The sequence below is a fragment of the Corvus cornix genome, chromosome 4, assembly GCF_000738735.6.
Source record: "Corvus cornix cornix isolate S_Up_H32 chromosome 4, ASM73873v5, whole genome shotgun sequence".
Lineage (NCBI taxonomy): Eukaryota > Metazoa > Chordata > Aves > Passeriformes > Corvidae > Corvus > Corvus cornix.
The window spans coordinates 43,267,129-43,294,913 of record NC_046334.1 but is presented as its reverse complement, the minus strand read 5'-3'; the positions used below and the strand labels follow the sequence as shown (position 1 = coordinate 43,294,913).

Genomic DNA, 27,785 nt, shown 5'->3' with positions numbered 1-27,785 from the left:
TGGCCAATCGCCGGCCGCGCCGCCGCTCCCTCCGCCCCGCCCCTCCGCCCCTCGGGTCGCGGGCGCGCGGCGCTGACGCGGCCCCGCCGGCGGCGGCTCCGGGGCGGGGCAGGGGCGGTGGCGGGGCCGCCGTCGCGCGCAGGCGCGCGCGGGCGCTCGGTTAGGTGCGCGCGTGCCGCGGGTGCCCTCGCGCCCCTCCGGTGCCGCCGCGCGCGCGATGAACTGGCTGTTCCCGCTCGCCAAGGGCGGCGCCGCCCCCGCCGCGCCGCCCGCGCGCACCGGCCTCCAGCAGCAGCGGCAGCGCCAGGTCGAGTCCCTGCGCGCCGCGCACGCCTCGTGAGTGGCCGCGGCGGGCGCGGGGGCAGGGGCAGGGGCGGGGGCGGGAGGGCCGCACTGTGCCGCCCGTCCCGGGGCCGCGCTGGGGCCGCGCTGTGTCGGGAGGGTGTCGTGTGTCCCTGTGCGCACACACGGGGACCCGGCTGCGCCCCGTCCCCTCCCCCTGAGGCCTGGCTGGGTCCTCGCGGCCGTGTGGGTAAACAGGGCACCCGAGCCGGCGGCGCTGCAGCCCGGACCGGCCAACCCCGCGCTGTCCCGGCGCCGAAGGGTCCCGCAGGGCGGGAGTACGGTGCCGCGGGGTCCTCGCCGGAGGACAGTGGGATGTGGGCCCCCGTCTGGGAAGAAGAATTTGGAAACTGAAAGTCAAATAGGCTGTCGGGGAGGCGTCCCCGCTGGCTTTGGTGTCGCCTGGCCGGGTGATCGGGCGCAGGTCGCCGTGCCTGATTTCACCGGAAAGCCTGCTAATGGGTTGTAATGCCTTCAAAGAGATGCGACTACGTGTTGGGATAAAACCTCTCTGGAAGCTGCTTGTAATAGTGTAGTTCTTTAAAAGTTGAGACTAAAACACAGAGCACCAAGGAGTTGTGTCTCACAGTGGCCTGCCAGTAGTGGCGCAGCAATCCTGCTGACTTTACAAACTATTTTTTCTGGTCTTGAGTGCTACTTGCTAAAAATTGGCTGCCCTTTAAGAACTGGTTTTGTTTAGATGGTCAGAAGAGGCCAGTTGTTTTTATTCCTGTTCAACACCCACAATTTTTAAAGCAAAATGCTTTACTTTTTCCTGAGGTTCTCCGTCTTGGCAGTATGCTGCCCTGTTTTGCCTAGTCTTTTAAAACTCCTCACATTTTAAAAGGAGGTGTGCATTTCATACATTTGAAGTTATATTTACAGTGAAGTAAGCATTCTAAAGACATGCATCTTCCTAGGATTTCTGTAGAACTGGAATGGTAGATGCCTCCAAAATAATTCAGGAAAAGGACAGAGAATGTTTCCTGTCACATCAGACTGTCTCTAGGAGTGCAAAAGATGCTTACTACATTTCCAAGTTCAGTAAGTGTAGATCAGTTTTTGAATTACCACACAGGAGGCATAAATATGACAGTATTCTAAGTATTCTTGCTTGCATAAACTTAAGTCTCTTCAGAGCCAATTTCACAAATATTTTTGAGACAGTTCATTTTTCTAAGGAACTGCCCCTGTGGGCATGCAGGAGCTTAGTTAACTGACAAGTTTTTGTTGGGCTGGCCTTACTTGGCTTTTTGTTTATACTGCTTTTTTTTAATCTGGCAGTGAGATGAGCTCATCCTGAATTAAGTTCCCCAAAAAGGTGGTCAGTTTTTGTCAGTCTGCTTGCTGAACTGGTTTGCTACTGTTTGTGCAGGCACCAGTTCAAGCACAGGCAGAGAGGGAATGGATGCTGTAGCCAGGAATTGAGGTGGGGGGTAGGGACATGGTAGCTGCCTGAACATCATTCATTTATGAGTATCCTTGTTGCTCCTCACCAAAATGCTCAAAGTTCTTGGTATGGTGTAGTTAACTAAGTTAGTCAAGTTTGGTTTGTGTTGTCTTAGGTCATAGAAACTCAGGCATGTGTGGTCTTAATTTCAGTAAACCAGCTAGCTTTCCTTAACACAGTCCCTCGCAGATTTGGAGCTTGAAATAAAACCTTTGTATTTGAAAAAGAGTTTTCTTATATTTGCTGTTGTTCTAGACAAAGTTAAGAATGCATCATTTTTCCAGTGTACTCATCCCACTTGGGGAAGGGGCAACTAAGCTTATTAGTTGAAGGTTTTTCCTAGGCAGAGTTACAACAATTTGAACAGTTCAGTGAGGTTCTGGCTTTCTTGGTCCTCGCTCCCTGTCGTCGTCTTCCTCCCCAGTTTCCGTAGGTTGTGCACATGAGTGGAGCATAATTATATACCCTTCTCAAAAGGATTTTGCAGGAGGCTAATGAAAAGTCTGACAGATGATTACAGGGCGGGAATGTGCGTGAGAGATTCCTTCAGTTAAGAATGAGAAGGTGCAGATACTGGTGTGTGGTATAACACGGTAGAACCCTTGATTTGAATTTTGTGCTGAAGATATTTGATATTTTCTTCAAAAAGCATGTGATTTCACAGGGAAAGAGCACAATACTGAGTTCTCTATGAGAGGAATAAGATCAGGCTGCAGAAAGCAAGGTTCATAGCCAAGTTAGTGTCTTACTCCCTTTTGTTCCCCAAGCTCTTAAAGATGTAGTTTTAAATTCTATGCCCCGGTAGTAGGGGCATAGAATTGCTTTGGAAGAACACAAAACACTCCTAGCACTACTCTTAACACATCTTTGCAGGTAATGTGTTTTGGGTTTTTTGAGAAAGGACTTGTATGGAGTACATTCTGGCAGTGGATGGAGGAGCATTTCTGAAGTTGGATCAAAAGATGCTTTCTGGGAACACCATCTGCCATTATTTGCCACTGGAGCTGTGTTCCCTTCCCTGTATTAAGTGAGCCTTAGGTGACAGAGAAGAATATTATTAACCAGGTGCAAGCAGGAAAAATACATGGAAGAGCAATTAGTCTGCTTTTACAGTTTGTTTTGATTCAGGCATTATAAGATGAAGCTAATTTTCTGCCCTTCTATCTCTCTTACTCTCAGCTTAGATATGTTCATCCTGTCTAGAAATTCTGCTTCTGAGCTAAGTCTTCTCCACCTCCTCCACATTCTCTGGGATGCTGTCTTTCAAAACAGTCTTCCTGTGCATAGAAATTGTAGAATGCTTTGAGTGTTGAAATCAACTCCCTATTAATGCAGCTAATTTCAAGGTTTTTCGCAGTAATTTAACCTGTTGCAGAAAAAACAAATTTGGATTCGGCCTTACCAGATCTTGTAAGGCGCATTGGTACTTTCAGGGGGTCTGGGTCTTGAGTGTCATTGGAGCCTTACATTGTTGCAAGTAGCTCTCCTCCAGATAATTCTTGAGAGTACTTGTGCAAGTGCATTGAGCTTGGTGCACATAGTGAAAACTACTGTTAAATACTAGGCTAAAGTATTAAGGAAGAATGCCTAGTCTAATAAACATTCTACATATTGGTCTGAAGGCAGTGTTGCAGAGCAATACTTAGTTGTGAACCTCATATAATGCGTTGGCAAAGTAAATGTTTAATCAGATAAAATTAAAAATATTAAAAGCACTGGTGTGTTGTCTTAAATTAAGCCAGTAAGGGGAGAAAGATGAAAGATGGAGATTGTTGTCAGAAGAGTGAGTAGTGTGATTTCTCCTACTATAGTTCCTTTGCTTGTGACCATGTATGAGGTTTAAAAGTTAAATCTAGTATTTTTTTGCTTTAATCTTAATATTCAATATAGAATGCTGAAGACTGTTAACTTATTCCAGCATTTTCAATTTTGTTCTTACAGGGCTTTTCAAAACCTAACTGTGTACAAATGTCTGAGGTCATGCTTGTTTCTTTTAGACTTTTAGCTGTTATGTTGACCATGAAATGGATGCTAACAATTTCTTCTTTGACAGCATTGCAGAAATCCAGAAAGATGTGGAATATCGACTGCCATTCACTGTAAACAACTTGACAATTAATATTAACATGTAAGTAGAGTGAGCTGTGTCTATGCACATCTCGAAAATTGAAATTGTTCTAAAAGAAAAAAAAAGCAGTAATAGAATATAAATGGCTTCCAGCACATAATTAATTTCAGGAACCATAACCTGGATTTGTATTAGTGGTTATAGTGATCTGAGTGAAACCGGTTCTGTACAAGATACAGATGTTCACCTGAGAGCAAAATCATGTTTTGCTGTGCTCAGTTCCTAAGATAGCTGTGTGATTTCAGTTGAAGGTAGCTAGGGTAAAATGCTTGAGGGTTTCTGATAACTTTGATTCCCTACCACTGAAAATAAACTGGATTGGTAACTTACTGGTCTGCTGTAACTCCAGACTCTTACCCTGGTGAAGCTTCTGGATTATAACTTAAGTGATTTATTGGAATATTTCCTGTGAATTTCCTTTGGGGGGATGCTTTTGGTCTGGCAAATATTGATAGTATTCTGTTTGCAAGTCTTTTATTACTTTGGCCTGCTGAGTTGGCCTGATATTCTTACAGGTTATGCTGCACTGTATTTGTAGTAATAACATTTATAGTCAAAAACGTTCTTGTTATGCTGCAGCTTCTTTGTTGTACCTCAGTCGGTCAGAGCATGGTGCTCTTAAGTGCATGGTGCCTGTATGGGCCATGCACTTAAGAGCTGGACTCAGTGATCCTTGTGGGTCCCTTTCAACGCAGAATATTCTGTGATAATTGCTCCTTTATTATACTACAATTTTGCCCAGTAAATGCTCCCTTCAGTTTTGTGGAAGTCTGGTATTCCAGTCTGTTGGACTTCTAATTTTGTAACTGAATAATGCTTTTGTGTGCTTCATTCATTGTAAACTTCTCCATAACTGTTCTCATAGGAAAGTTTATGTAATTAAAGTACTTTTTCTTTTCATAAGAAGCCTTCTTATGCAAACTTTATCATGGGATGTCACGGTAGTAATAATTATTCTTGTATTTGCAGTTTGCTTCCACCTCAATTTCCTCAGGAAAAGCCAGTCATCAGTGTTTTCCCACCTGTGAGACATCATTTAATGGACAAGCAGGGAGTATATGTGACCGGTCCATTAATAAGTAATGTATGTATAATTTGTAGCTTCACACAGATCTACTGTTAATAGCAATTTTAATAAATGTCACACTAGATTATTGTTAATCCTCCTGGTAAAAAAGATTAGTATAGATCCTAATCTCTTTCAAACTGTATTTAGGGGGCCTGAAAACAGAAATTCAGAAGTGTTCAGTATACTCCTAGTTATTCTTACTGATATCATTACTGACTTGAGTATTTCATATATCTAAAACTGTTTTAAGTTATGAAGGCTTAGAAAGTTACTAACACTTTTTTTTTGTTGTTATTATTAATTGCACAGTTCCTCCAACTACTTTCCAGTCTATTCCAAATAAAGGAGAGGGATGCTTTAAGATGGTTTTGTAACGTAGTTCTTTCTGGCCTAATCCTATTAGAATGGCATCAAGGTTTTAGCTCAAATATTCAGGATTTTAATATGCTGTTCTTCTTGTCAACAAGAATGTGCTAGTTTTTTGGAGTGAATTGAGGTTCTGACTCTGTCAGAATGCAGTTAATGCCTTTGTCTTCAGATATTTTTATTTTTTTTCCTCTTCTGTTATTTTCACAAATGTAACTTGGTAACTAAAGTGGGGTTTTTTGGTTGTTCAATAGAAACGTGGTACTTCATTGATTCTCCACTGATAATGGAACATGCAAAAGACTTTTAGTTTCTGTTCAATTCTGGTGGCTTTATCACTTTATTTGGAGCCTATATATACACAATTTGCATTAACTGGTATGTCTGAAATAGCTTTCCAGCACTGTCACATGGGTATAATAAACAATGAAGTTCAGCACATTTTGGAACTCTTGGATTCCAGACATAATTTTTCTTCTTCATTGGGTTTTGTTTTGTGTTTTTACCAGTTTACAATGCATTCAGATCTTGGAAAAATTATTCAAAGTTTACTGGATGAGTTTTGGAAGAATCCTCCAGTTCTAGCTCCTAGCTCAACATCATTTCCATAGTAAGTTATCTATAAACATAATAAACGGAACTATGTCTATTAATTTTTTTAAGAGACTAAACCAATTATAAGGAGCGCAGGGACAGGAGTAATGTAATGGATATATTGGAAGAATTAGATTCCCTGTCCTTGCAAAATTTCATGTGCATGCTTGATGACCTGATTGTTTTGAGAAGGGACACTAGATTTCATCGGACTTACTGTATCAACATGCCTGATGTAACTTTATATCTGTTTTCTTGAAAAAGAAACTTTTACATTTTCATATGAAATCTGGAATTTGCCGTACCTCATGATCTGAGCAGTTGTGGTTTTTCATATTGTGTTCATAATCTCCCAGGCTTAGGGCAGTTTCTGTTGCACCATATGCAGCAGAAATTGTGTGATTTAAAGAATTGTATTAAGTACACAAAAGTGAACTGAGGTGTTCGAACTGCATCAGTACAATGGTAGTTCTCATGGTTTACAGTGATACACAGTTTAGATGCAGCTGCGGTTGTGAATTTAAAAAGAATCATTCATGTTATTTAGAAATAATTACATGTGTGTTGCCCAAGCTGTTAAATGCTATACCATAAATAAGAACTAATGTATGACATAGATGCTTTTCTCACAACTTTAGGATGGAAGCAATTTAAAATTATGCTCTCATAAATTTTTGAGAAGTAGTTTTCTCATAATTAAGAGTGTAAGTGTGTATTTGGCTGCTCTACAAGAGTGTGGATTAATGGAGTTCTATACTATATTGCAGTATAAGACAAAAAGACTATGTTGGAAGTAAATGAGAACAGAAAATACAAAGTTAGTTTATGGTCATTTGAAGATTCATTCTTACGTCCTATATGGGGTCTGGTAATTATAACTCAAATGATAAGAAACGTGCTTTAAGCAGTTGGTTGCTCATGGTTGTGGTTTTGTTTATTTTCAGCCTTTTCAACAAACCAGCTGGAATGCCTCCTTTTGCTCCTCAGGGGTTTCCATTTCTCCCTCCATATCCACCTCAAGAAACAAACAGAACAATGGCAGCCATGCCCGTTTCTGAAGCAGTTTCTTCAAGCTACACTACAGACAAGCCTGCTGCTCCCTCCTATGGCTTGATTGCTGATCTGCCACTGCCTGTTCCGACAGCAGAAGCGGTGCTTCAGGTCTGTGTGCTGAGTTTTGCTGCTTAAGCTGTCAGACACTGGGTATAAGTTCCCTTGAGGACACATAGGGCATTGCTGTAAAACTCAAGGAAGCACCTGAGTGACTGCACTTCATTGTTTTGCTAGTGCTAGGAAAACAAAACTGTCATTTTGGCTTTGATGAAAAGTTTTTTAGAACTTGAAGTCAAGAGCAACAAGTTTGTCTGAGTTTCAATGAAACTAGTGTTATGCTAAAGATCTTTGATTCTTAGGGGGTTTTGTCTTGGAGCTGCACTCCCTTGTAGTGCAGCTGTAGCTGTATCTCCAACCACAGAAAATGGTTTTTTCTCTCTTTCCTGCTCAGAGCCTATTAGGTGAGGGCAATGTGCAATCTCAAGCCTTTATATGTAGAGTTTTATCTTGCATGTTTATATTCAAGCTCCCTATTGCTGATGAACTCTGGAAGGAATTCTATTTTTAATAAAACTTTGTATCTAAATGTTTAGTCTTTAATCAAATCATGTTTATAGAAACAAGTTTTCTTAGGCTTGGAAGGCACTTTTCTGGCTTTGTAGAGTTTAAGTTTTCTACATTCTATGGAGACAACTGTTTTTTCCTTGTCTAAAACATTTCTTTTTTGAGGGATTATAGCTTTAAAAACCACATGAAAGAGATCAAAATGTCAATCTCCTTCTTTGTTCTCACTTCCTTGAGTTTTACGATTCCTGTGTATTTCCTCAGTCATCCAGCCGTTTTCAAATGAAGGACATGGCAAAACAGAATTATTTTCCTCCAAAACTGACTCGTGTTTTACGACATGCCACCCCAAACATCTTCAAGCATTTTGTTGCATTGGTTGAGTTGTCTTCTGTTCAGAAACAAGTGCTACTGCTTCTTACTGCTTTTCCTGCTTTTCTTGTTGCTGGCAAATATTCATCTTCAGTTTTTGATTAATCGGGTTAAATATAAAGAAATTGCTCTTCAAAAGCTTACTAAGCATTTCTAAACTTTGATTCAGGTTGGCCAGAACGGATTTACATACAAGATGCCTGATGTCCCTGATACCTTTCCAGAGCTCTCAGAACTAAGGTAAATTTTCAGAAGGTAGCTGAACTTTACATAGTTACTAAAAGGCAATTATTGCTGTTCTGTATCTGATTTTTGTCAGAAGTCTGTACACATCACTGAAAGGGTTTTGTAGAAATGATGAATAGGAGAACTACCATATACCAAAATATTGGAGCCAGAAAATAATCCAGCCTTGTATACAAATGTGCTGCTTTAGGGTTTTGTTGGCGGGAACAGTACTTGATTCAACACCAGGAAAAAGAGTATTTATTTTTTTGTTTTCTAGCTATCGGTGTTTTGCTGTTTTCTGAGGCCTTGCCAGGGGCGTAGTTTCTAGTAATTCAATGAGCTTAACTTTTGAAGGAGAAAATAGGACAGCTTGAGGCTGGTTCACAAAGTACATTCTCTTAAACTCCAAAGGACCGTAGTGCAAGGTAAACGGTGAACTGTTTTGTGGGCAGCTCAGCATGTTCAGGGGGGCCTGGGTGAGACAAATCCAAGTGGTAAGTGTGCCAGCTGTGCCAGTGCAAATCACTGCTACATGTAAATACTTTTTACACATACTACACAAATACTTTCATCACCTTGTCATTATTCAAACAAACTGTATTAGTTATTATTCCCAGCAGCTTGCTCGGATCTAATGAGACAGCTTCCTAGGTCAGTTATGTGGGGTAGAATAGGTTACAATTCACTATTAACTCCTTCAGATCTCACATCTTTCTGGTGGTGTCATAGTTAAGCAATTGAAAACTCTGTCCTCTCAACTGGGGTGGTTTTTTTCTTTTCTTTTGACACCTTCCAAAGAGCCTGTTTAGTTTAGCTGGACTGAGCTGTAAGTTCTAGCAGCATCCTTATTACATAACAGCAAGTTAAGATTTTTGCAGGGAAGTGTAATTTGTTTGTTCAAACAAAACATTTTAATCAGGCCTGGTCCTTTCATGAAGACTGGATTGAAATGCCGTAATTCTTCTGTTGGTAGCTGAGTTGAATGACAATGATATTGAAGCTGTTCTGAATAGTTCTGTTCGTATACGTGGTGAGGTTTTGGTAGCTGGGGGGCTTTTTGAGTGGCCTTTGTGAGAAAGCGTCGGGAGCTGCCCCTGTGCCAGGCACAGCTGGTTTGGCAGCAAACACACTGCAGGGTAGCTGTCTGTTAGTGAAGCAGGTACTGCCTCTGAAAACGTCTTAGAAAGAGCAGAGGCAGTGAGGATTGAGGGGAGGAATGGAAAAGCGTGATAGTCTGCAAATACCAAGGTCAGAGAAGAAGGGGGAGAAGGAGGTGCTCCAAGTGCCGGAGCAGTTACTTTTCTGCAGCCCACAGAAGTTTTGGAAAAGACCACAGTAGAACAGGTATTTTAAAAATGTACCCTGTAGCCGTGAGACGATGTTGCTGATGTTGCTGGAGCAGTTATCCACACTGCAGTCCAGGAAAGACCCCATACTGGAGCAGGCAGATACATCCTGAAGGAAACTGCAGCCAGGTATTACCCAGACTGGAGTAGTCTCTCCTGCCCGGAACTGATTGCAATCTGTGGAGCAGGGGTAAAGTGTGAGAAGGAAGGAGAAGCAGAGATGAACTGTTAGGGACTGACTGCTAGACCTGCAATTCCCCCTTGCCCCAAGGAGCAGGAGGCAGGGGGAGGTAGTGTTGGGAATGAAGGAATGAACTTGAGCCTGAGGAAAAACGGAGCAAAGGGTTGTAGTTTTTGCCTTTCTTGCTCACCATCCAACTCTTACTGTAATTGACAATAAATTCAGTTAAATTTTTCCAAGTGTGTTTTGTGTGTGATTGTAATTGGTAAGTGGCCTCACTGTTTTTATCTCAACCCCTGAAATTTTCCTCCATAGCCTGTTGAGGAGGAGGACTGGGAGAGCAGCTGGGTGGGCATCTGGCAGCTGGACACAGTCAACCCACTATAGTAGCATTATGGGAAGTAAGGCTTGAAATGGGAGATACTTTCTAACATGCTGCTTTTTAAATTCGCTGCTGCGCATAGTAGAGCCCACAGTCCAGGAGAAATGGGAGAAGTAAGTTGTGGTCAAGTGTCGTATTCGTAAAGTCAAAAAAAAAACCCTTAAACTTTGGTAGAAATTAATTATTTTACATGTGGTTTTCTGTTAGATTTAAATCTACTTTCTTTCTGTTTGAATACAGTATATCACAGCTGACCAGTATGAATGAACAAGAGGAGGTGTTACTGGAACAGTTTGTGACTCTTCCACAACTGAAGCAAGTCATTACTGATAGAGATGAGTTAGTGAAAAGCATTGAAGAGTTGGCAAGTAAGCTGTCAAAATGTTAACATGTGTGACTGTGTTCTGTGAACTAAATCCTTTAAAAAAAAGTAGTAATGGTGATTTTATTTTCCAGAAAAAAACTTGTTGCTGGAGCCTAGTCTTGAGGCAAAAAGACAGATGGTGTTGGATAAAGTAAGTGAACAATAAAGTCATCTTGAGATATATTAGTGGTAATATCTAGGGTTTTTTCAAGGTGACAGTGTTCTTTTTCTTCTTCCTTCCAGTATGAGCAACTCACGCAAATGAAAGCAGCCTTTGAAAAAAAGATGCAAAGACAGCATGAACTTAGTGAGGTATAATTCCTATATGTCAACCTTTAAGAATATTTCGGTAAATCTGAACTTTTGATTTGCATCTTTAACCATTAAGAATATTCTTTTGGTTAAACTGATTTAATATGAAGTAGATTTAAGTATTTCATGCAGTATGAAAAAAATGGGATGATGTACCAAAAAGTTGAAAGCAAAACAATGGATTTTTTTGGCTGGGTTGTTGTTTTTTTTACTGCTACAATAGAAGCAAAGTTGGAAGAAAAGAGTGATGTTCATCTAGAGTTGTTTAGTACAATCCGGTCCAAACCAGTTTTAAGAATAGAATAATTTTTAAAGAAGACTTGTTCAATTAATGCTACTCATTTAACATAATGAGCTTGTAAAACTGTACCAGATGAAAGTGCTCAATAACTTCAGAAACATAAATTCTGCACTTCACTGGGCATGCTTACTTCGGGCAATATGTTGTATGTGCTGTCAAACCTTGCACATTCTACAGCACAAATAGGGTAAAGCTATTACTTCAGAAAGTATTGGGGGAGAATAATTTCTTGGTATGTTTACCAGGGTATTTATTAGAAGATGTAACTTAAAATAAACCACTTTCTGCACTAAAATCTTCATAATTTGCAAGACTCATCACCTGAGAATGCAACAGTCCATTAAATTAGCATGCATAGTACCTGAATTTCAGAATGCCCACAAAATAACAAAAAAAAACCCCAAAAAGTTGCATGACAGCAAACCAAATGATTTCATAGATGATCTACATGTATTAGAGGTTTCCTCACTTGAAAATCAGAACAGTCGGACTCCTAATGCCTCCTTTGACTTTAAAGTGGGCAGAGGTAGTTGACATTGATAAACCTTCTATTTTTGGAAGAAACCACTTAAGAACAGGACATAATATCCCACTGCTGTATTCTTTTTTCTAAGTTAGATTTGCTGATTCAATTTAATGATGGATAGGAGGCTGAGAGTTGAGGAGTAGCGGCTGAATTTTTCTGCTTTTTTTCCCATATATGCTATAGCTTCATGTATTGATGTTTGCTGTGCACTATGTGGTATCTCCTGCTCTCTTTCCTTCAATTTTCCAGTATTTTTACTTGTACCGTGAGTGAATTTTAGTCATCTTTTATTAGAGCAAACTCTCCATATTTTGGACAAGATTAATTTAACAGGAAATTTTTGATTACGTTCTGATTACATTTTACAGTACATAAGTAAAATATTTTTCATAGAGTAGATGAAGGTTAGGCCAAGCATCTAAAATCTATAAGTACCTTAATTTTGCAGTTCTGGCTCTGTACAGACTCCTACTGGATGTGAATCATGTCCTGATTAACTGCCCAGACATATTAGAGAAAAAATAATGACATTGTATGCAATAAACAGAAGGAAGGTTTGAGGTTCATAAGAACAGAAAAATTAGTATACTGGTTTAGATTAGCAGCCCATCTACTTCTTCAGTAGGTGCTTTTTGCTTTCCTGTCTTCTTCTCCACAATCATTTCAAGGGTATTTAAAAGCTGAACAGTAAGTGCTTTTTTACCTTTTTATACTTTTCAGGTTCACAACTGATTTTCAAAAGTAGATCCTATTTATTGAAGACACTTGAAATGTTAGTTCTACTCAGAAATCATGCACTTGAGAACTTGTCAGATTTCCAGGCTGGATGCTTTCTACAGTGTAGGGTAAAAGTTGAAAAACTTTATTCATTTGTGTGAATGACTGTGTATCAAGACCTAAACTAGCAACACTTTTCTCACACTGAAGCTTTTCTAGTTTAACAAGCTATGCTGTTTCTTGGAGATGGAGCTTCATCTGGTTACTTAGGCTTTTACGTAGTAAATAGTGCTCTATACACACGTTCCATATTTATATAGTCATTTATCTTCTTGGAAATGTAAGTTTTAATGGACAGATTAATATTACGTTGGACTTCTTATTTTCTTAGAGTTGCAGTCCAAGTGCTCTGCAGGCCAGACTTAAAGTAGCTGCTCATGAAGCTGAAGAGGAGTCTGACACTATTGCAGAAGACTTCTTGGAAGGCAAAACAGAGATAGATGACTTTCTTAGTAGTTTCATGGAAAAGAGAACGGTATGTAATATACAGATAGTTCTAATCCAAGACATGTACAACACACAGGGAATAAGTTTAGGCCTTTTTTTTCAAGAGTTTGAGCAGTCCTGTAATTCAGAACAGTGCTTTAGTGAGCTTTGACAGAAGGAAAAAATATCCTTAAATGGCTTCAGTCTATTTAGACTATAATCTGTATGCTAAAGGCACATATTTTTAAGACAGGAGTGCAAAGGTCTCCTGTGTTAGACCTTATTCATGTGTTGTTGCAGATATTTTTGTGCCAGTTTCTTCTATATCTTGGATAGATACAGGGGAAGATAGCCACATGCTAAATTTCAAATTTGGAATGTTGACATAAACTGACATGTTGCATTAAACAACCTTCCTACATTAAAACAATGTTTTATTTATGAAACTTCTTAAACAAATTCTGTTGATGGCTATCATCAAATAAGTAACTGAGGTTCAAAACCCACCATTCTTGCTCATGCTGTGACAAAACTTGCTGAGTAGTCTGCCTTTCTTTAAAGATGTCCAATAAATGCATTTTATTACATTGGAAACAATCCTCTTGTAAGCACTTTTGGATGGAATAATGTTATCAATATAGACTGTTTTTCAGCCCGAAGCTTGGAAGGGAGGTAGGTCAGGCGGGTTTTCTTTTTTTAAATAGCCTGTAAAGTAGCTAAATCATTAAGGAGAAACTGCTGTATGCATTATAAAAAATTGCATTTAGAATTCAGTCTTGTGTGTTTTGTTTCATAGCTCTGCCACTGCAGACGAGCCAAAGAGGAAAAACTTCAACAGGCAATAGCAATGCACAGCCAATTTCATGCTCCGCTATAGGTACACTTCATTTTTTAAACAATTTACCTTATTGTTACACACTTGGTAACGGCAAATGGATTTGTTACAGTGCTTAGTGTTCTAATAACACTTTCTGTGGAAATCAAGTATGTCCTGCATCTGTTGTTACTTGTATTTAAAACATAACTTCTGGAGAAACTAAGATATCTAATTATGGAAATTTGTCTTTACAGATTTCCTGCAAACTACACCTGCCAAGAGAACGAATGAAAAACCCAATAAAGCACACTTTTTAATAACTATTATTTGCAAATAAGCATTTCATCTTACCTGGTTGTATTTATAGAAGAGATTGTATACAGAGTTGGGATGGTTTTTGTACAAATTAGAATGTCTCTTTATATTCTCATTGTACTCAAGAATCCTTCTATTGCAATCTTTGCATTAATTTCTTGTATTTATTGTTCATAGTTACAATATTTAAGTTCTCTGCTGCTATACTCCATTATTCAGAGATTAAATATCTAAACATGTAATTTTGACTAGCTTTTTACATTTTTATAAAAACATAATTCATATCTTTTGTATTTTGAACTTTAACCATAGATTTGGCTTAATCTGTGGAAAACTTTAAGTGTTGATAGGACTTTGGAAACTAAAAAAGTTCTTAATGGAGATTGTCAGTGGATTCACAACCTGTTTTTTCTTGAAGCCAAATTAAAGAACAAGTTTTTTTTACTTCTAAGTAATAACAGAAAACTAAGTGTAGCTTGTATTGTGTTTTGGATAAGTAGATTGGGGATTAAGCAAAGGATGTGTTGGAAAAAATTATATTGGAATCAGAATAAATGATCTGTGCGTAGATTTGGTATGTTGCTTAGTAGCACTGATGCACTGATTTGCAAGAGTGGCTTGGTACCTACCACTAATTAAACACAATTTTCATCTAACAATTTCATTTTTTTTTTTGTTGTTCATAAAGGAGTAATAATCAGGTCACTTTCCTGTTTCTGTTCTATGCAATATAAATAGTTCATCATGCAAGGAACTCAGAAGTACTTTACAAAGACTAGTTCTGAAGTTCTTTGGAAAATAGCAATTATTTTTTCCTAATTTTAAGAAACAAAGAAACTAATTTGGTTGGAGTTGCATAGTGTCATATGGTAAGGCAAGTGATCGAATTTGAAAGTGAGACTTAATTCTGCACTGTAATCAATGAATCTTGCCTATGGTAAGATGACAGTCTTAGGATGGGGGTATATCTGGTGAAAATGGATAGGACCAAAAGCAATATTCTGTAGGAGAAAAATACAGCCCCTAAATACATGCATGTATTTTCTCTCTTGCTATTGCAAGAAGACACATTCTTTTTCTTAACCTTCTCAATGCATTAGGTTTTCATGGAGACAGTAAAGAACAAAGGAGGAGGAGTAGAAGGAATTGTACTGTTGGGAGAGTTAAATAGGATTAGGTGCTGATTAAGTAATGTATCAGAAATCCTGCTTCTTTCTTGTCAGGAAGCAGTCTGGAGATAAACCTCTTAGCCGAGACTCTACCTCTATGTTACCTAGATAGGATCACAGAACATGGCAGGTTCAAGTCTCAAACTACAGCACAAGCACAGTCCAAACATGTACTTTTCCATGTCACTGATCTTCAGTCCTAAACTTGATACTCTTCCAGCAAAATGTGGTATTTCTTCTGAATGGAGAAAAGTGAGTAAGGAAAATCACGTAAGTGCAAGAAGTCTGTTCCACAGGTTAGTGGGTCTTCAGTCTCAGCCCTGCCATTCGTTACAGTTGTGTGGTTGTCCTAAGATGTTGCTTTTCAGGGTGAGTAAACTATTCACTGGTATTTTATAGGACTTATTTTAAAGCTGATCCAAATTCTGAGATTAGATATCCCAAGAAAATAGATCTGTGGTCCAAATCAAAGACACTTAGGTGTCTGAGAAAAAACCAACACTTTATAAGTGGAATGGTTAAGCAATAATTTTAGAGGATCTTATTCCAAAAAATGTGCTGTTTGTATTTTGACATAGCACTTCTGCTGATGTGCTAACTAAAGCCTTAGATTATGTAGGATTCAAGTGATTCTGAACTTGGGTTTATGAGTAGTGTGATTTCTGCAGCTGTGGAGAAGAGTTAGATGTACGTTACCACTGTTATCTTCTTGGCAAAATCCCGTCTATTTTTGTGCTGAGTTGTTGTTTCTGATCTCTTTCTGAGGATCTAAAGACTCAGGACTAAAGACAATTCTGTATGGAGCTGTTGTTGTTTCTTCCTTGTGAACAGAGAAAGGAATGGATGACCAGACATCTGGTGTTCTTGCTATATTGGGCTAGTATCTTCTTTATACATTTTATAACAGCATGGAAGGACAGGCTTCTGTTCTCATCTGCCAGGTATTATGGTGCTCTACTGTCACTGAACTCTTTAGCCAGGTCACCTTCAGGGGATTTACTAGTACAAGTTCTGGACACTTCAGCTTTTCCTCTTATGTCAGCTTTCCTCTTACTTTTATGAGCAAATTTCTAAATTGGGAACTTCTCCATGGAGTCCTTCTGGTGGTAATGGAGTAGAATCTACAAGAAAATGTCAGTGTTCAATATAAGTTCAGTGTTTGTTGTTCAGGGATTTGAAAGTTAAGTTCTCTCCCTTTCTGTTCTCTGATATCATTGTTCCTATTCTTTGGATTTTTTCCCTTATTTTTAGCCACTGCAGTCACAAACCCATCCTCTAGAAAAGAAGCACAGAAGTCTCTGTATTCAATGATGATGTATACTGGATTAGCTGCAGGAATCCTGTCACATCCAAGAATGTCCAGCCTGTTTCTGGTCTTTAAGGGCCAACCTGCTGCTGGTTGGGGTAGTTTTCGAGGGGGTTTTTTTGTTGTTTTGTTTCTCTTTTCTTTTAGTCCTACACTGGTTGTGCCTTTCATGGTCTACTTTCACCAGAAGCCTAGGTAGAACACTGGTAACACTGTCAAAGTTAGGGTTTTTTGCTTCTAGCATGCTGGTAAGCTCACTGTTAAGCATATTCTTTACCTTATTTGGCCAAAACACGGAGTGTAGGTGTAAATCCAGCTTTAAGCAATTCCCCCCATAAAGTGTAAGAGAATGGCAGCTGCTGTTAGATGCATATTTTAAAGGTTTTTGAAATATGTCAAGTGAACTTTTAAGCAATCTGGAATAACAGGCTATGTACAATGACTTGTTTCTTGGGAGCCTTGCACAATGTCATGCTCAGGTGTTCTCCCAATGGGAAAGTCAACTCAGTGAACAAGAAATACAAGAGTTAGGAGATGGCTCATCTCTGATGTTGCAGTAGTTTGAGGGGGAGTGTACTTTCTGTGTTGTAACTGCTAATTGAGTCTGGGGTTTGCCTAATTTTAATACCTGATCTTACTGCTAGATTACAGAATCTAGCCACGTTGGAAGGGTCTACACTAGGTCATTCAGTCCAACCTCCCTGCTCAAGCAGGGTCATCGTAGAGCACAGGGCACAGGATTGTGTCCAGATGGTTCTTGAATATCTCCAGTGAGGGAGACTCCACAACCTCTCTGGGCAATCTGTTCCAGTGCTCAGTCACCCACGCAGTAAAGAACTTCCTCATATTCAGGTGGAACTTCCTGGGTGTCAGTCTCTGCCATTTGCCTCTTGTGGTATTGTTCAGCACCACCAAGAAAAGCCTGGCTCCAACCTCTTGACACCCTTTCTTCAGATACTTATAGACATTGATGGGGTCCCCTCTCAGTCTTTGCCAGACTAAACAGTCCCAGCTCCCTCAGCCTATTCTCATTAAGTGAGGTGTTCCACTCATCTTTGTTGCCCTCTGCTGGACCCACTCCAGGAGTTCCATGTCTTCCTCGTACTGATGAACCCAGAACTATTCTTCCCCAGGTGCAGGACCCTGCATTTGCCTTTGTTGAATTTCAGAATATTCTCTGCCCATCCCTCCAGTCTGTTGAGATCCTTCTGAAGGGCTGTACAGCACTCTGGGATGTTGGCTGCTCCTTCCAGCTTTGTGTCATCAGTGAACTTGCTGAGGAGGCACTATGCCAGCCACCACCGCAGACAAGAGACTATGATAAAGTCAGTTCTAAGCAGTATGTTCTATAATTCTGTTGTTTGCTCTTGACATATTCTGGCAGCTTTGCCACTTAGGACCTGGACCAAATGTGGAAGTTAGAAATCTTACAGTTTTATACTTGTCCAAGTTCTAACTACTTCCTTCAAAGACTAGGATAAATCTTTATAAAATAGAGATTTAAGAGACCTTCAGGTAAAACTCAGTTAGAACTCTGTCAACAAAGTCAGCTATCACAGCCTTAATTATTCTGAACAGTAAGTACTGTAATGTGTTAAACTTACAAATAAAGGGTTTCGGATTTTAATATATCTTGTAGTTGTCTAACTTACAGTTGGGTACTGCAGGACTTTTTGAGTGGATACAGAATTGTGTTGGAAGTGGATGCAGTACAATACTCAAGGACAAACTTTATGTTCATGTGCAGTGGTTTGCTTTCCTGTTTAACCATTTCAACAGCAGTAATTCTTGGATCTGCCTTCACTAGAATGGGCTTTAAAAACCTGTATTGCATCTCTGGCTTACGTAAATGCCTTGTTTTAGTCAGATATCTTGTAGACATGACACTTCTATGCAGTAATAAGCTATGAAGAGAGCCTATATTTAAATAATAAGGGAATACCTCAACATAAAGAACTGTGTTCTTTAGTCTTCCGAAAGGGAATAAATTCATCTGAATAACCTTAGCAACAGACTTAGTTCCTTGCCTGAATTCAGTCATGATTCTGGTGGACCTATAAGGTTTCTTTAGCTTCTTTACAGAATGATTTATGTTTAAAAATGAGTACATTTTATTTTAAGACTTAACATGATTTGATTTGCTGGTTTCAGGTGCTTTACTGGCAATTTGAATAATATAAGTAAATTTAAATGTTTATTTTATCTTCTTATCACTGCAGTCTGGCACCTCTCTGAATTCAGGGTCTGCAGTACACTTGGCTTTAGATCTTCGGCATATTTTTCATGTGTCTTAGTACTGCCAAAAGTTGACCTTATGACCATAAACTCACCCAGCACATGTTCCTCCCTTCCCAAATGAATTGTCAGTGACTTACCTGTCCTCGGAGGATTTTTCAGTCACTGTGATGATGACTTGTCTCTGCACTGTTACAGAGTGTAAGGGTGACCAGCTGACTTAAAAGCTGCACTCAGCCTTCAGCCTGCACCCAGAAGCAGCCCCTGGCCTTGGCTCTGTTTGTGATCTACTTGAGAACTCTTGTGTGCAGATCAGGGCAGTGTCCATATAAAAGCATCAAGTTAGCTGGTCAACAGTGATGACACTCTTATCTTCATTGCAAAGGCTATCCCCACTTTGTTGCTGGGGTTTAATTGTTACTGGTTTGTGTCATTAAACATCTTTCCTGCTGTTAACCTGTGCCCTGGCTTGCCTCTGTCTTCAAAGAACATGGTTCCCTACCTTATTTGCTGATTTTACAAAGAGCTTTCCTTCCCTGCCTTCTTCCTTTTACTTTTTGTTTTTCTCTTTTTATTTTTTAATGATACCATGTTGTTGTGCCCTCCAACTACTTAATTTTATTTCTTAGCTTTTTAGAATCCATTACCAGTTTATCACATTTGTGTCTTGTCTAGAGTTACCAATAAAAGCAGCTGGCAAATAGTTTTCCTTCTCTGCTTCAGATGGTGATCTTCTATAAAGAAGACTTCAGCTGTTTGATCCCATCGCCTTCAGTGTCCCTTAGGCGCACATTTTCATACTAAAGAGCAGCCTTTCCAGCAATTCAGTTACATTCATCTGTGTCCTGTTTCAAATTACAGTGGGCTTATTGCAGTGGGCCAAATTTGCAAAGATTTGCAGCAAGGCTACAAGAAACCAATGTAGTTAATAGTGAAGTCTTTTCATCTTTTTTTTTGCATTGCCTAAAAAGAAAGAAATACAGGGGTATAACATTGTCCCGTATAATTAACACAATTGACAAGATTCTCCATTTTCTTAGTTACCAGTTGTAGATTATTCTACAACTGAAACTACTGGATTCAAGTGTCAGAGTAGGGAAGATACAAGAATCCCTTAATGTCAATGACAAAGTGAATCTAGAGTAAATGAAGAACTCTATTACAAAAATTGGGAAAGCAAACCTCTGTTTCATTCTCTGGCGTGAAATAACATTACATAACACCTAAGTGTTTATTTGAAGGTGTTTCTCATTAACCTGATAATGCCACAAATACATGCAGTACAATGAAAGCAGTAGTAGTTAATGCAAAATTCCAAGGACTGAAAGACACATCACAGAGGGCTGCTAAGTGAAGGCTTAATAAAGAAACTGTTAATATGTTAATATTTTAGTGTAAAGCTAGTTACAAGGAGTTGCATAAGCAACACAAAGACAGTGCTTTGAATCTGTATATCTTGCTCTTCTGAATTTATTTCTAGACATGTCTAGTAGAACACAGTATCATCGTATACAATTTTACATTTTAAACATGTACAATAACATTGCCCATTTTCAAACTGATTTTTAGGCAGAATATTTGTGTGTTTTGTTTTCATTGCTGACTTTGCAGCATATTTCTTTAGTTTGAGAAAATCCATTCAAAGTTTCCTTTAATGCCATGAAGTTTGCAGGCTATGTTTAAAATACAAAACATTTTTTAAAGTGCAGTTAAAATCAGGGCTTTCATTTATTAAAAATTCATAAAGATTAAAAACCAGAAGGATAGATTCTCAACGGAATATAATTTGTAGTTGTATTTATTTGAATTGAGCAATAGTGAGTTATCAAATTGAGGATCTGGCCTTTCCAATATAATGTTAAGAGAAACTTTGCTGTTAAGAATTATTTGTTCAAAGACAGCAGCTCCCTTTAGAAGATAGTAATAATACTGAAGTTTACCAATTCACTTTTAATAACGTTCACAGAACAAAATGAAAAGCCATTTCAGAAAAGCACACTGAATAATAAAATCTAAGGATTCTAAATTGAGGTATATAATACAGTTCTGCCTGTAAGTCTGTACTTGAAGGAGTAGTGTGAAATGCAATCAAAGTAAACTTACATTACTACTGCTTTGTTCTACTAGAGTTCAGTGCTGCATTGTCTCCAAGCAGGTAAAAGCAGCCATATGATTATATTTTTAACTGCTGGCTTTAACTAAAATTAAAAAAACAAACAAACAAAACCAACAACAACAACAAAAAAACAAACCTGAGTGAGTTCTAGCCTAATATGGCTACCTTTTTAGTGAGTTTCAAGACATTCCACATTTTGAACATTTTTCAGTTGTTTACTTCTGAACTGCTGATTACGAAAACTATTGCTCCTATTTTTAAAAATACGAGAGTTCTTAAATGAGATTAAACTTTCTGATGAATGGTGCTTCAGTCCTTTTCTTAAATTAGTATTGCCATGCTCTGTTCAGGTTGGCAAATACTAAAAGGGAAATTTTGTGTGAGGATAAAAAACACCAGTTGGTTGTTTATTCTGAACAACAAAATTTGGAAGAAATATTCTTTATAACAGTTCCTTTATGGACATAGCTTTCCTTTACTTACAAATTCAGAGTGATGTTTTCATGAGTGATTTCTGTAAGTGATTTTATATTCCCTTGTCTCTCCACTGTATCTGTACCTCACTCCCACTCAAACATTTTCAAGTAGGAATCAAAATAGGCTGAAGAATTTGGGATTTTGTCACCTTTAAAATTTTACCTTTATATCTTATGTAGGTGGTTTGGAACAAGGGTAAGACAGAAACAAACTTGGTAACAAAACATAAAGAGGCAAGAGTAAACGGCCTCATGTACCTTTTGCTACAAAGGGGTGTTTTAGCAAAAAGGCTGTGTGAGTATTGTTATATTCTTTGAAGTTTTGGTCACAGAAACTACTGAACTCAACATTGGTTGAGAATTGAGTACAAATGGGATGCATTCAGATGCAGCAGCAGCAACTGCTTAGTAATGGATTTTTTTCAGGATCAAAGCTTCATTTGTTCCCTGAGGCAGTGTGTCCGTTTGTTAGTTTTTACTTTGCTGTAAAGGATTTTAGTAGGAGAATATGCAAAATAATTGTTCAAACCTCTTGTGAAGAAAAAAGCAAAGAATATAGGTAATATGTCTGAAGGCAAAGGAGCTCTACAAAAATAAGTTTTGACTGCTTCACCAGTAAGGCTAGCACTAGTGTATCTTCCGCCTTGTGTAAGAGAGTACTTTGGAATTTCACATCTTATGAAAAGAACTATTATCTTGTCAAATAAATAATTATGGAAATGTACAAAGTAAGGAATAATTATGTACAGCATTGATAAAACAATCACATTGGCTCAATGAAATATAACAGCAGATAGTACCTTTTTTTAGCATTATGTCTTAAAATTAATAATATCTTGTTCTGCTTAGATCTTTACTTACACAATTGCACAGTTCCCTTTCTTTGGATTATTTCTTTAGGCCACAGACCACTTCCATTCTTAATCTGATGACAAGATGTCATTCCAGACTGTAAGACTCAACTTCATCTGGATCCTTGCTGCTGTGAAGGTATTTCAGCCCGCCAGAAATACGGCCTCATCAGAGTCCTTGCCACTGTCTTCACTAGGCAAGCAGCCACCCCCACTTGGAGACCTACAGCTTAAGTCCTCCACACCAGACTCCTGATCACTGTTGGCTGAGAGGTCAGGATCAGAGCTTTTCAGGTTGTCCTGTGTCAAAATCAGGGCAGAATCTTCTTCATCCCCTTGTGAAGGGCTCCGGGATGGGAATGATTTCAGATCATTGCTATACTCTTGGGGAGTGTTAGCTAAGCTGTTGTTGGAAGTATACAGTCCAGTCTGTTTGCTTCGGTCTTGTTGCTTACTCTTGACTTTATTATCACCTGACTGTGATTTCTGAAGATTGGCCAATCTCTAAAATAAAGGAAACGGTATATATATGACATGGACACATTTAGGGCCCAGAAATCCTCTTATATGTCCTTGCATTTTTTTCTTTTTAAATAAGTTTTCAGAGCTCAACCCACCCTTGAAAACTGCCTATTTGCATTTATGGAGTATGAGAAGTGCACAATTTATCACAAAGCAATGCTGAACTACAGCATTCGTCTGAACTATAATTCCTTCTGAGTTACAGAAGGATTAAACTTACTTTCAGTAGTACTTGTGCACCAACACAGGTAAAATTTTATCCTTAAAGAAGGGAGTCCACTTTTGTGTCTTAAATGCAAAACATTAACAGTAATTTATCTGAGAACAAAGATGATGGCTGAACATCCTCATTCCAGAACAGGATGTAGCGTGTAGGGGACTCCACAGCATATGGAATTGGGTTTCATTTATCGTCAGTTACCAAGTCTGGGGTATCAAGCTCAACTGTTTCTTACCTCTTGTAAGACTTTCAGCTCTTCTTCCAGCTGCTGAGTTTCTTCCTTCACTGCCATCAGATAATCAGTAACTGACTGTCGAGGATGCAGCCCCTTTTCAAAGCGGTTGTACATACCACTCCAGAACCTGAAATTGATGGGCAGGTCAGGAATTTTCCCATTTGGTGAAGTAGCCTCACAAGACTTAAATGCACACTCTTTTTTTCTCTTTTTTTTTTTCCCCCCAGACACATATTGTCCTAAATGATCTATCCATGCTTATTCATCATTAGAGTGCATACACAGAAGTTCACAGACAATATTTAGCAAGATTCATGGTTCGTTTGCATTTGCTCTGTCCTGAAGGTGTAACTCTGTGGACATAGGCAGCTCAAACTGATTCTGATTCACAGTAGAAAGAAAGGTGAATGTAGCTTAGATCACATGACTGAGAAAGGTTCACTGAATGCAAAATTTTGCGGGTTTTTTTTGGTATTATTTTCTTGTTCTACACTATGGGCTTTAGAGCAATCGTACCTATAAAATAGCCCAGGATAGAGACAGTTTTTCATATTCCTAGTTCTCAATTGTTGTTAAACTTCCCATGAAGTCAACTTTGAAATTCTGTATTATTCTAGTGCTCCTCCTGCCTTCTTGGCAATATGGCCACAGGCAGGCCCTGAGTGTGTAGCCAGTTCACCAGACAGGTTTAGCAGCCGAGCCCTGCTGTGAGCTGCAGCTGTCTGGCCAAGTAGCTAACAGATATTTTTGGAGCACGTGCATGCTGCTTATTGGCTTATTACTCCTCTCCCAGTAGTATACTATTTAAATCACATTCCCCCTTAACGTTTATCATCTGATAACTCATGCTTGGAAATCTTTACGCATCCAAGTAATTCAATTAAAATCAACAGGATTACTTCTCCATTGGAGGATCTGCTGTATCAGTACTTTTATAAATCCCACTGTCCCAAAGAATACAATTAATGACTATTTTTTTTTTGTTCTAAAGTAGATGTGACCTGGTATAGTGGACATGAAAGAGTTCAATTTCTGTAATTTAGGATTTTTATTGACTTTTTAACAGGTGCTATTGCTTGCAACTGGAAAACAAACTGATCAGCTTTACTTAAATCACAGTTTTCATTAATTTCTATTCAAGTTCTCCTGAAGTTTGTTAAGACCAATGGCACAAGTAAGTAAGTCAGAATGTCAGTAGTAACATTTCTAAAGTGATGACATTTTGTTACATTTTAAAAAAATACCGGGTAAAACTTAACTTTGTTTTACCTGATACAACAACATGGGAAAAATCTGCTATTTTTTCACTAAACACTTGTTTTAGCAATGAAATCATATAATTTCTTGAAAAGATCCTTATTTTTGACACCAATTTGTCACCAAATTTGACACCAATTTTGATTCAAATTAACATCACAAAATCTTGGAATGGAAGAAGTTAAAGGAACTATAAATTTAGAAACAACTGATGAGAACAGAACTGAAAGAGGCAGTTCTCAGTGGAAGAAGTGAGTAACCATGAAATTAGGACACACAACTATCAATATACCTTTAATCTTAAGCTTCTTTTCAGACTAATACTCTTGTGGAATGGTGCAGAGGTGTTGGCTGACTGAGCACACAAGGAACAAACACACTGCATCTGAGACTGAATTTACTCAATATAAACTGCCTCATAGAACAAGAAATTCTTATATACAAAGGCATCTGTTCTCTACTAATACATCTTACAACTCCCAATAGCAAGTGACACTACCTACTTGTACAAGAAGTTGCATGGAGCGATCTGTGGGTACAGGGTCCCTTGGGTTTGACTGTGGTCTGACCTGTATAAAGGATTCAAGTAATCGGCACGATTTTTCCACAAGTGAGCCCACAATGAATACGTTCTTTCTTTGATTCTGAAAAACAATACATTAAATAAAAATATATTAAAGCCTCTGTTACAGTTCAGGGATAGCTGAAGCTTAGATGCAGCATTCTAGTCCTCTGTACTCCCAGTTTACAATTGGCTTCCTTAACAGAATTAGACTTAAGTTACAAGCATAGAGAAACAGAGACTCATATTCCCTTGTTGGTCACTAAAAGCAAAATCCAATCCATTTCCCATAAAGTGAAAGCAGCTGGAGCAAGTAGGTGGAGAGACTGGTTCCTTTGTGAGGTGGAGAGGATCACTTCCATAAAGTGAGCTTTCAGACTGCTCTCTGCACAAAAGGATCCCCACATTTAAAAGCACTCAGCTCCCGCTGAGCTGCAATTTCTTATACAGTTAGATCTTGGGATGTGGTGGGTGATCTGTGAAGGTTTTGATTTTAAATGGACTGTGGCATGGTGGCTGCTCTGCATTTAAGCAGTGAAAAGGACCAAATGGCAGCAGCCAGCAGTAACCAGCACCTTCCTCTCATTGCTACTGCTGACATGAGCAGGGTGCTTGAGAAAAGCAATGGATATCATCATGTATCAAGGACCCAGGGCCTCGGGAAGCAGATATGATCATAAGCGCTGCCAGGAATGATGATGCTGTCTTTGTTTGGGCCTCAGGGCAGGTAGATTAATTCATAATTGCTTTGGGGCCAGACAGCAGAAGGACAGTTTGCTGACTCAGTCCTAGGGAGGGCTACCAGACAAAAAGACAATAAGGAAGTACTACCTAAGAGAGCAGGACTAGAATGTCCTGACATGAGATCCAAAGACAGGTTAAAACACAGAGGAGCAGTAACTCTTAAACTGAGAACTTAACTAGAGTTATTGTCATTTTATACTAGTTACAGAGCCAGCTTGCCTTGTATTTTGTCAGGGCTGCAGTAAAGGTAGGCCCACATGGCTGAAGGCATAATGCTTGTCAATTTTCACTAATCCCTGTCACACACACCATGGATTATGCTCCCAGCAGAGCTACACTGCAGAGGATCTTTTTTTTTTGTATTAATCTGTGTTGCCAGAAGACAACAGGCACCCTGTGCCTTATGAAACACATACATACAGACTGGAGAATGTCTGACTCCTCAATACACCACCAGCCACAGACCCCATGCATAAATATGCTACTAAAGAAAACATTTTCATACTTCAGCTCTCGTCTCTCCTTCTGGCTGTTACACAGGAAATTCCCAAACTGGCAAGAATAGATATGATGCTGTATGTGGATGAGGAATCTCTCATTGAATTCAAAAGCACAAGGAAACTGTTCCATTAACTGCCAAATACATTCGATGAACTGGTCAATAACAGGCGATATCTCCTTTGGATCTCCATCTAAATTGCCATACCTGAAACAAGATACATTAAAAAAAACCTGAATTCCTGTAGGAAAACTGAGCTCTAAGGAAAACAAACCCCTCACTTCTAGTATGCAAGTTACATCATAGGCATTCATTTCTAAAATCTCAACTACTACTATATTTTTACTTACAAAAATGATGCAAGAATCATGAATTAGAATGGAGGCAGAATTGCAAACAAACAAAAAAACCCTTGTATTGGGTGTCTTGTTACCTTACAGCTACAAAAGGCTGGCTGCTGCATAGCCATGTTTTAATGCTATCAATATAAATTGTACCACAGTAATACAGGTTAGCAAAAGAATGCCTGCAACAACTTCATGACAAAAGTGTGCCTGAAGACAGTCTCTTAATAGTAGATTATTCCCCAAACCAGAAAAGTGAGCAGGAGAGCTACATTATAACCTCAGCAGAAAACAGGTTAAAGCTGCCCTCTCTTGGTGAAATTTCTAGGAAGTGGGAAATGTTTACATGCTACTGTGACTGTCAAGTAAACACTTTCTGTGTATAAAAATGCCTCTTGGAACCACTTGCAATGAAGAAAAGGAGCTTGAAAATACAAAACACATAGAAGTAAAAAATGTTTTTTAAGTCTACATAATAGGAAGAAGCATTTTCAATGAATTATTCTGCTGGGAGTGGGGTACACATGCCAACAGAGTGGAATTTCATAAAAATTTCATTAAAATTTCATAAACATCTAAAATTGAAACTTCTAATTCTGATACTATTATCAAAGAGAATATAGCAGTATTGCACAGCAAACCAAAGCTATCAGTGGTTATTGCATTTCGTAACACCTTTTACCACTGATAAGCATAAATAACTGACAGTATCATATTAAATGTAGTATTTCCTGCTGAAATTTCATGGGTGGTGTGGAACTGCACAGATTTCCTGTAAGTTTTGTTGTTTTTTTAAACTATAACAAATTTATGTTCAAATCAAGCAATATAATGTCATTAAACCCAATATAAAAATTGCATTTTTAATTTTTACAGAAACTAAAATAAAGTCAAGAAAGAAAGAAAATGTGAAAATGTGTACATGTTTAAACATGTTAAGTCTTCAAACATTTTCATTACATTATAGCATTTACATTGGATCGATGTTCAAAATAACTTGTTCAAATAAATGACTTTCCATTTTGCCTGACATTTCTGAGCAGATCTTGCTGGTATTGTTAGAACAGAGTGTAACAGGAAGAGTATATTTTATGTAATAGACAACTCACAGACATGCCTAAGATTAAATACTGTCTTGGAAAATGTAGAAGTCCCTTTGATGAACAGGGACTTATGTGGGGAGCCTTGGCACTACTAGAAGATCTGCTAGAGTCCAAAGGGACTTTCCAAGCCAAATGCATACTACTCACATGGACCTCTCAATGCTCATAGCAACTGCAAGACCAGCATGCAGGATTTTTAGTAGTTTTGGAGTGCTCATATAGAACTATTTCAC

At 38.7% G+C, this 27,785-nt stretch overlaps 2 protein-coding genes across 6 annotated transcripts in view; one reads left to right on the top strand and one right to left on the bottom strand.

Moving 5' to 3' along the window:
* Positions 1–202: 202 nt before the first annotated feature.
* Positions 203–27,479, top strand: VPS37A (VPS37A subunit of ESCRT-I). 2 transcript variants are annotated; one of them, XM_039550312.1, is made up of 12 exons: positions 203–336; positions 3,846–3,920; positions 4,890–5,004; positions 5,865–5,965; positions 6,894–7,110; positions 8,108–8,178; positions 10,316–10,443; positions 10,532–10,590; positions 10,683–10,751; positions 12,687–12,830; positions 13,578–13,658; positions 22,116–27,479. In XM_039550312.1, the coding sequence occupies exons 1-11, from the start codon at positions 218–220 to the stop codon at positions 13,656–13,658; spliced, it is 1,179 nt and encodes a 392-aa protein (XP_039406246.1). In that variant the 5' UTR covers positions 203–217; the 3' UTR covers positions 22,116–27,479. The 2 variants fall into 2 exon arrangements, with proteins under 2 accessions (XP_039406246.1, XP_039406244.1); XM_039550310.1 differs by lacking the exon at positions 22,116–27,479 and adding an exon at positions 13,853–14,569.
* The window catches only part of MTMR7 (myotubularin related protein 7), a 43,639-nt gene continuing 35,413 nt past the window's right edge, over positions 19,560–27,785 (bottom strand). For all 4 annotated transcript variants that reach the window (XM_039550307.1, XM_039550306.1, XM_039550308.1 and 1 more), the window contains 4 exons: positions 26,112–26,312; positions 24,804–24,944; positions 23,044–23,170; positions 19,560–22,570 (listed from right to left, as the gene is read on the bottom strand). In XM_039550307.1, the coding sequence (XP_039406241.1) occupies positions 22,211–22,570; positions 23,044–23,170; positions 24,804–24,944; positions 26,112–26,312 (829 nt within the window). In that variant the 3' untranslated portion in view covers positions 19,560–22,210. The remainder of the gene's footprint in view (positions 22,571–23,043; positions 23,171–24,803; positions 24,945–26,111; positions 26,313–27,785) is intronic.

What these genes read in the sequence shown, in the direction of transcription:
- VPS37A (XM_039550312.1), top strand. Translation starts at nt 218, where the DNA reads ATGAACTGGCTGTTCCCGCTCGCCAAGGGCGGCGCCGCCCCCGCCGCG. An exon ending in CCGGTCCATTAATAAGTAAT is followed by an intron (nt 5,005 to 5,864) that starts GTATGTATAATT and finishes TGTTTTTACCAG; the next exon opens with TTTACAATGCATTCAGATCT. An exon ending in AGCTCAACATCATTTCCATA is followed by an intron (nt 5,966 to 6,893) that starts GTAAGTTATCTA and finishes GTTTATTTTCAG; the next exon opens with CCTTTTCAACAAACCAGCTG.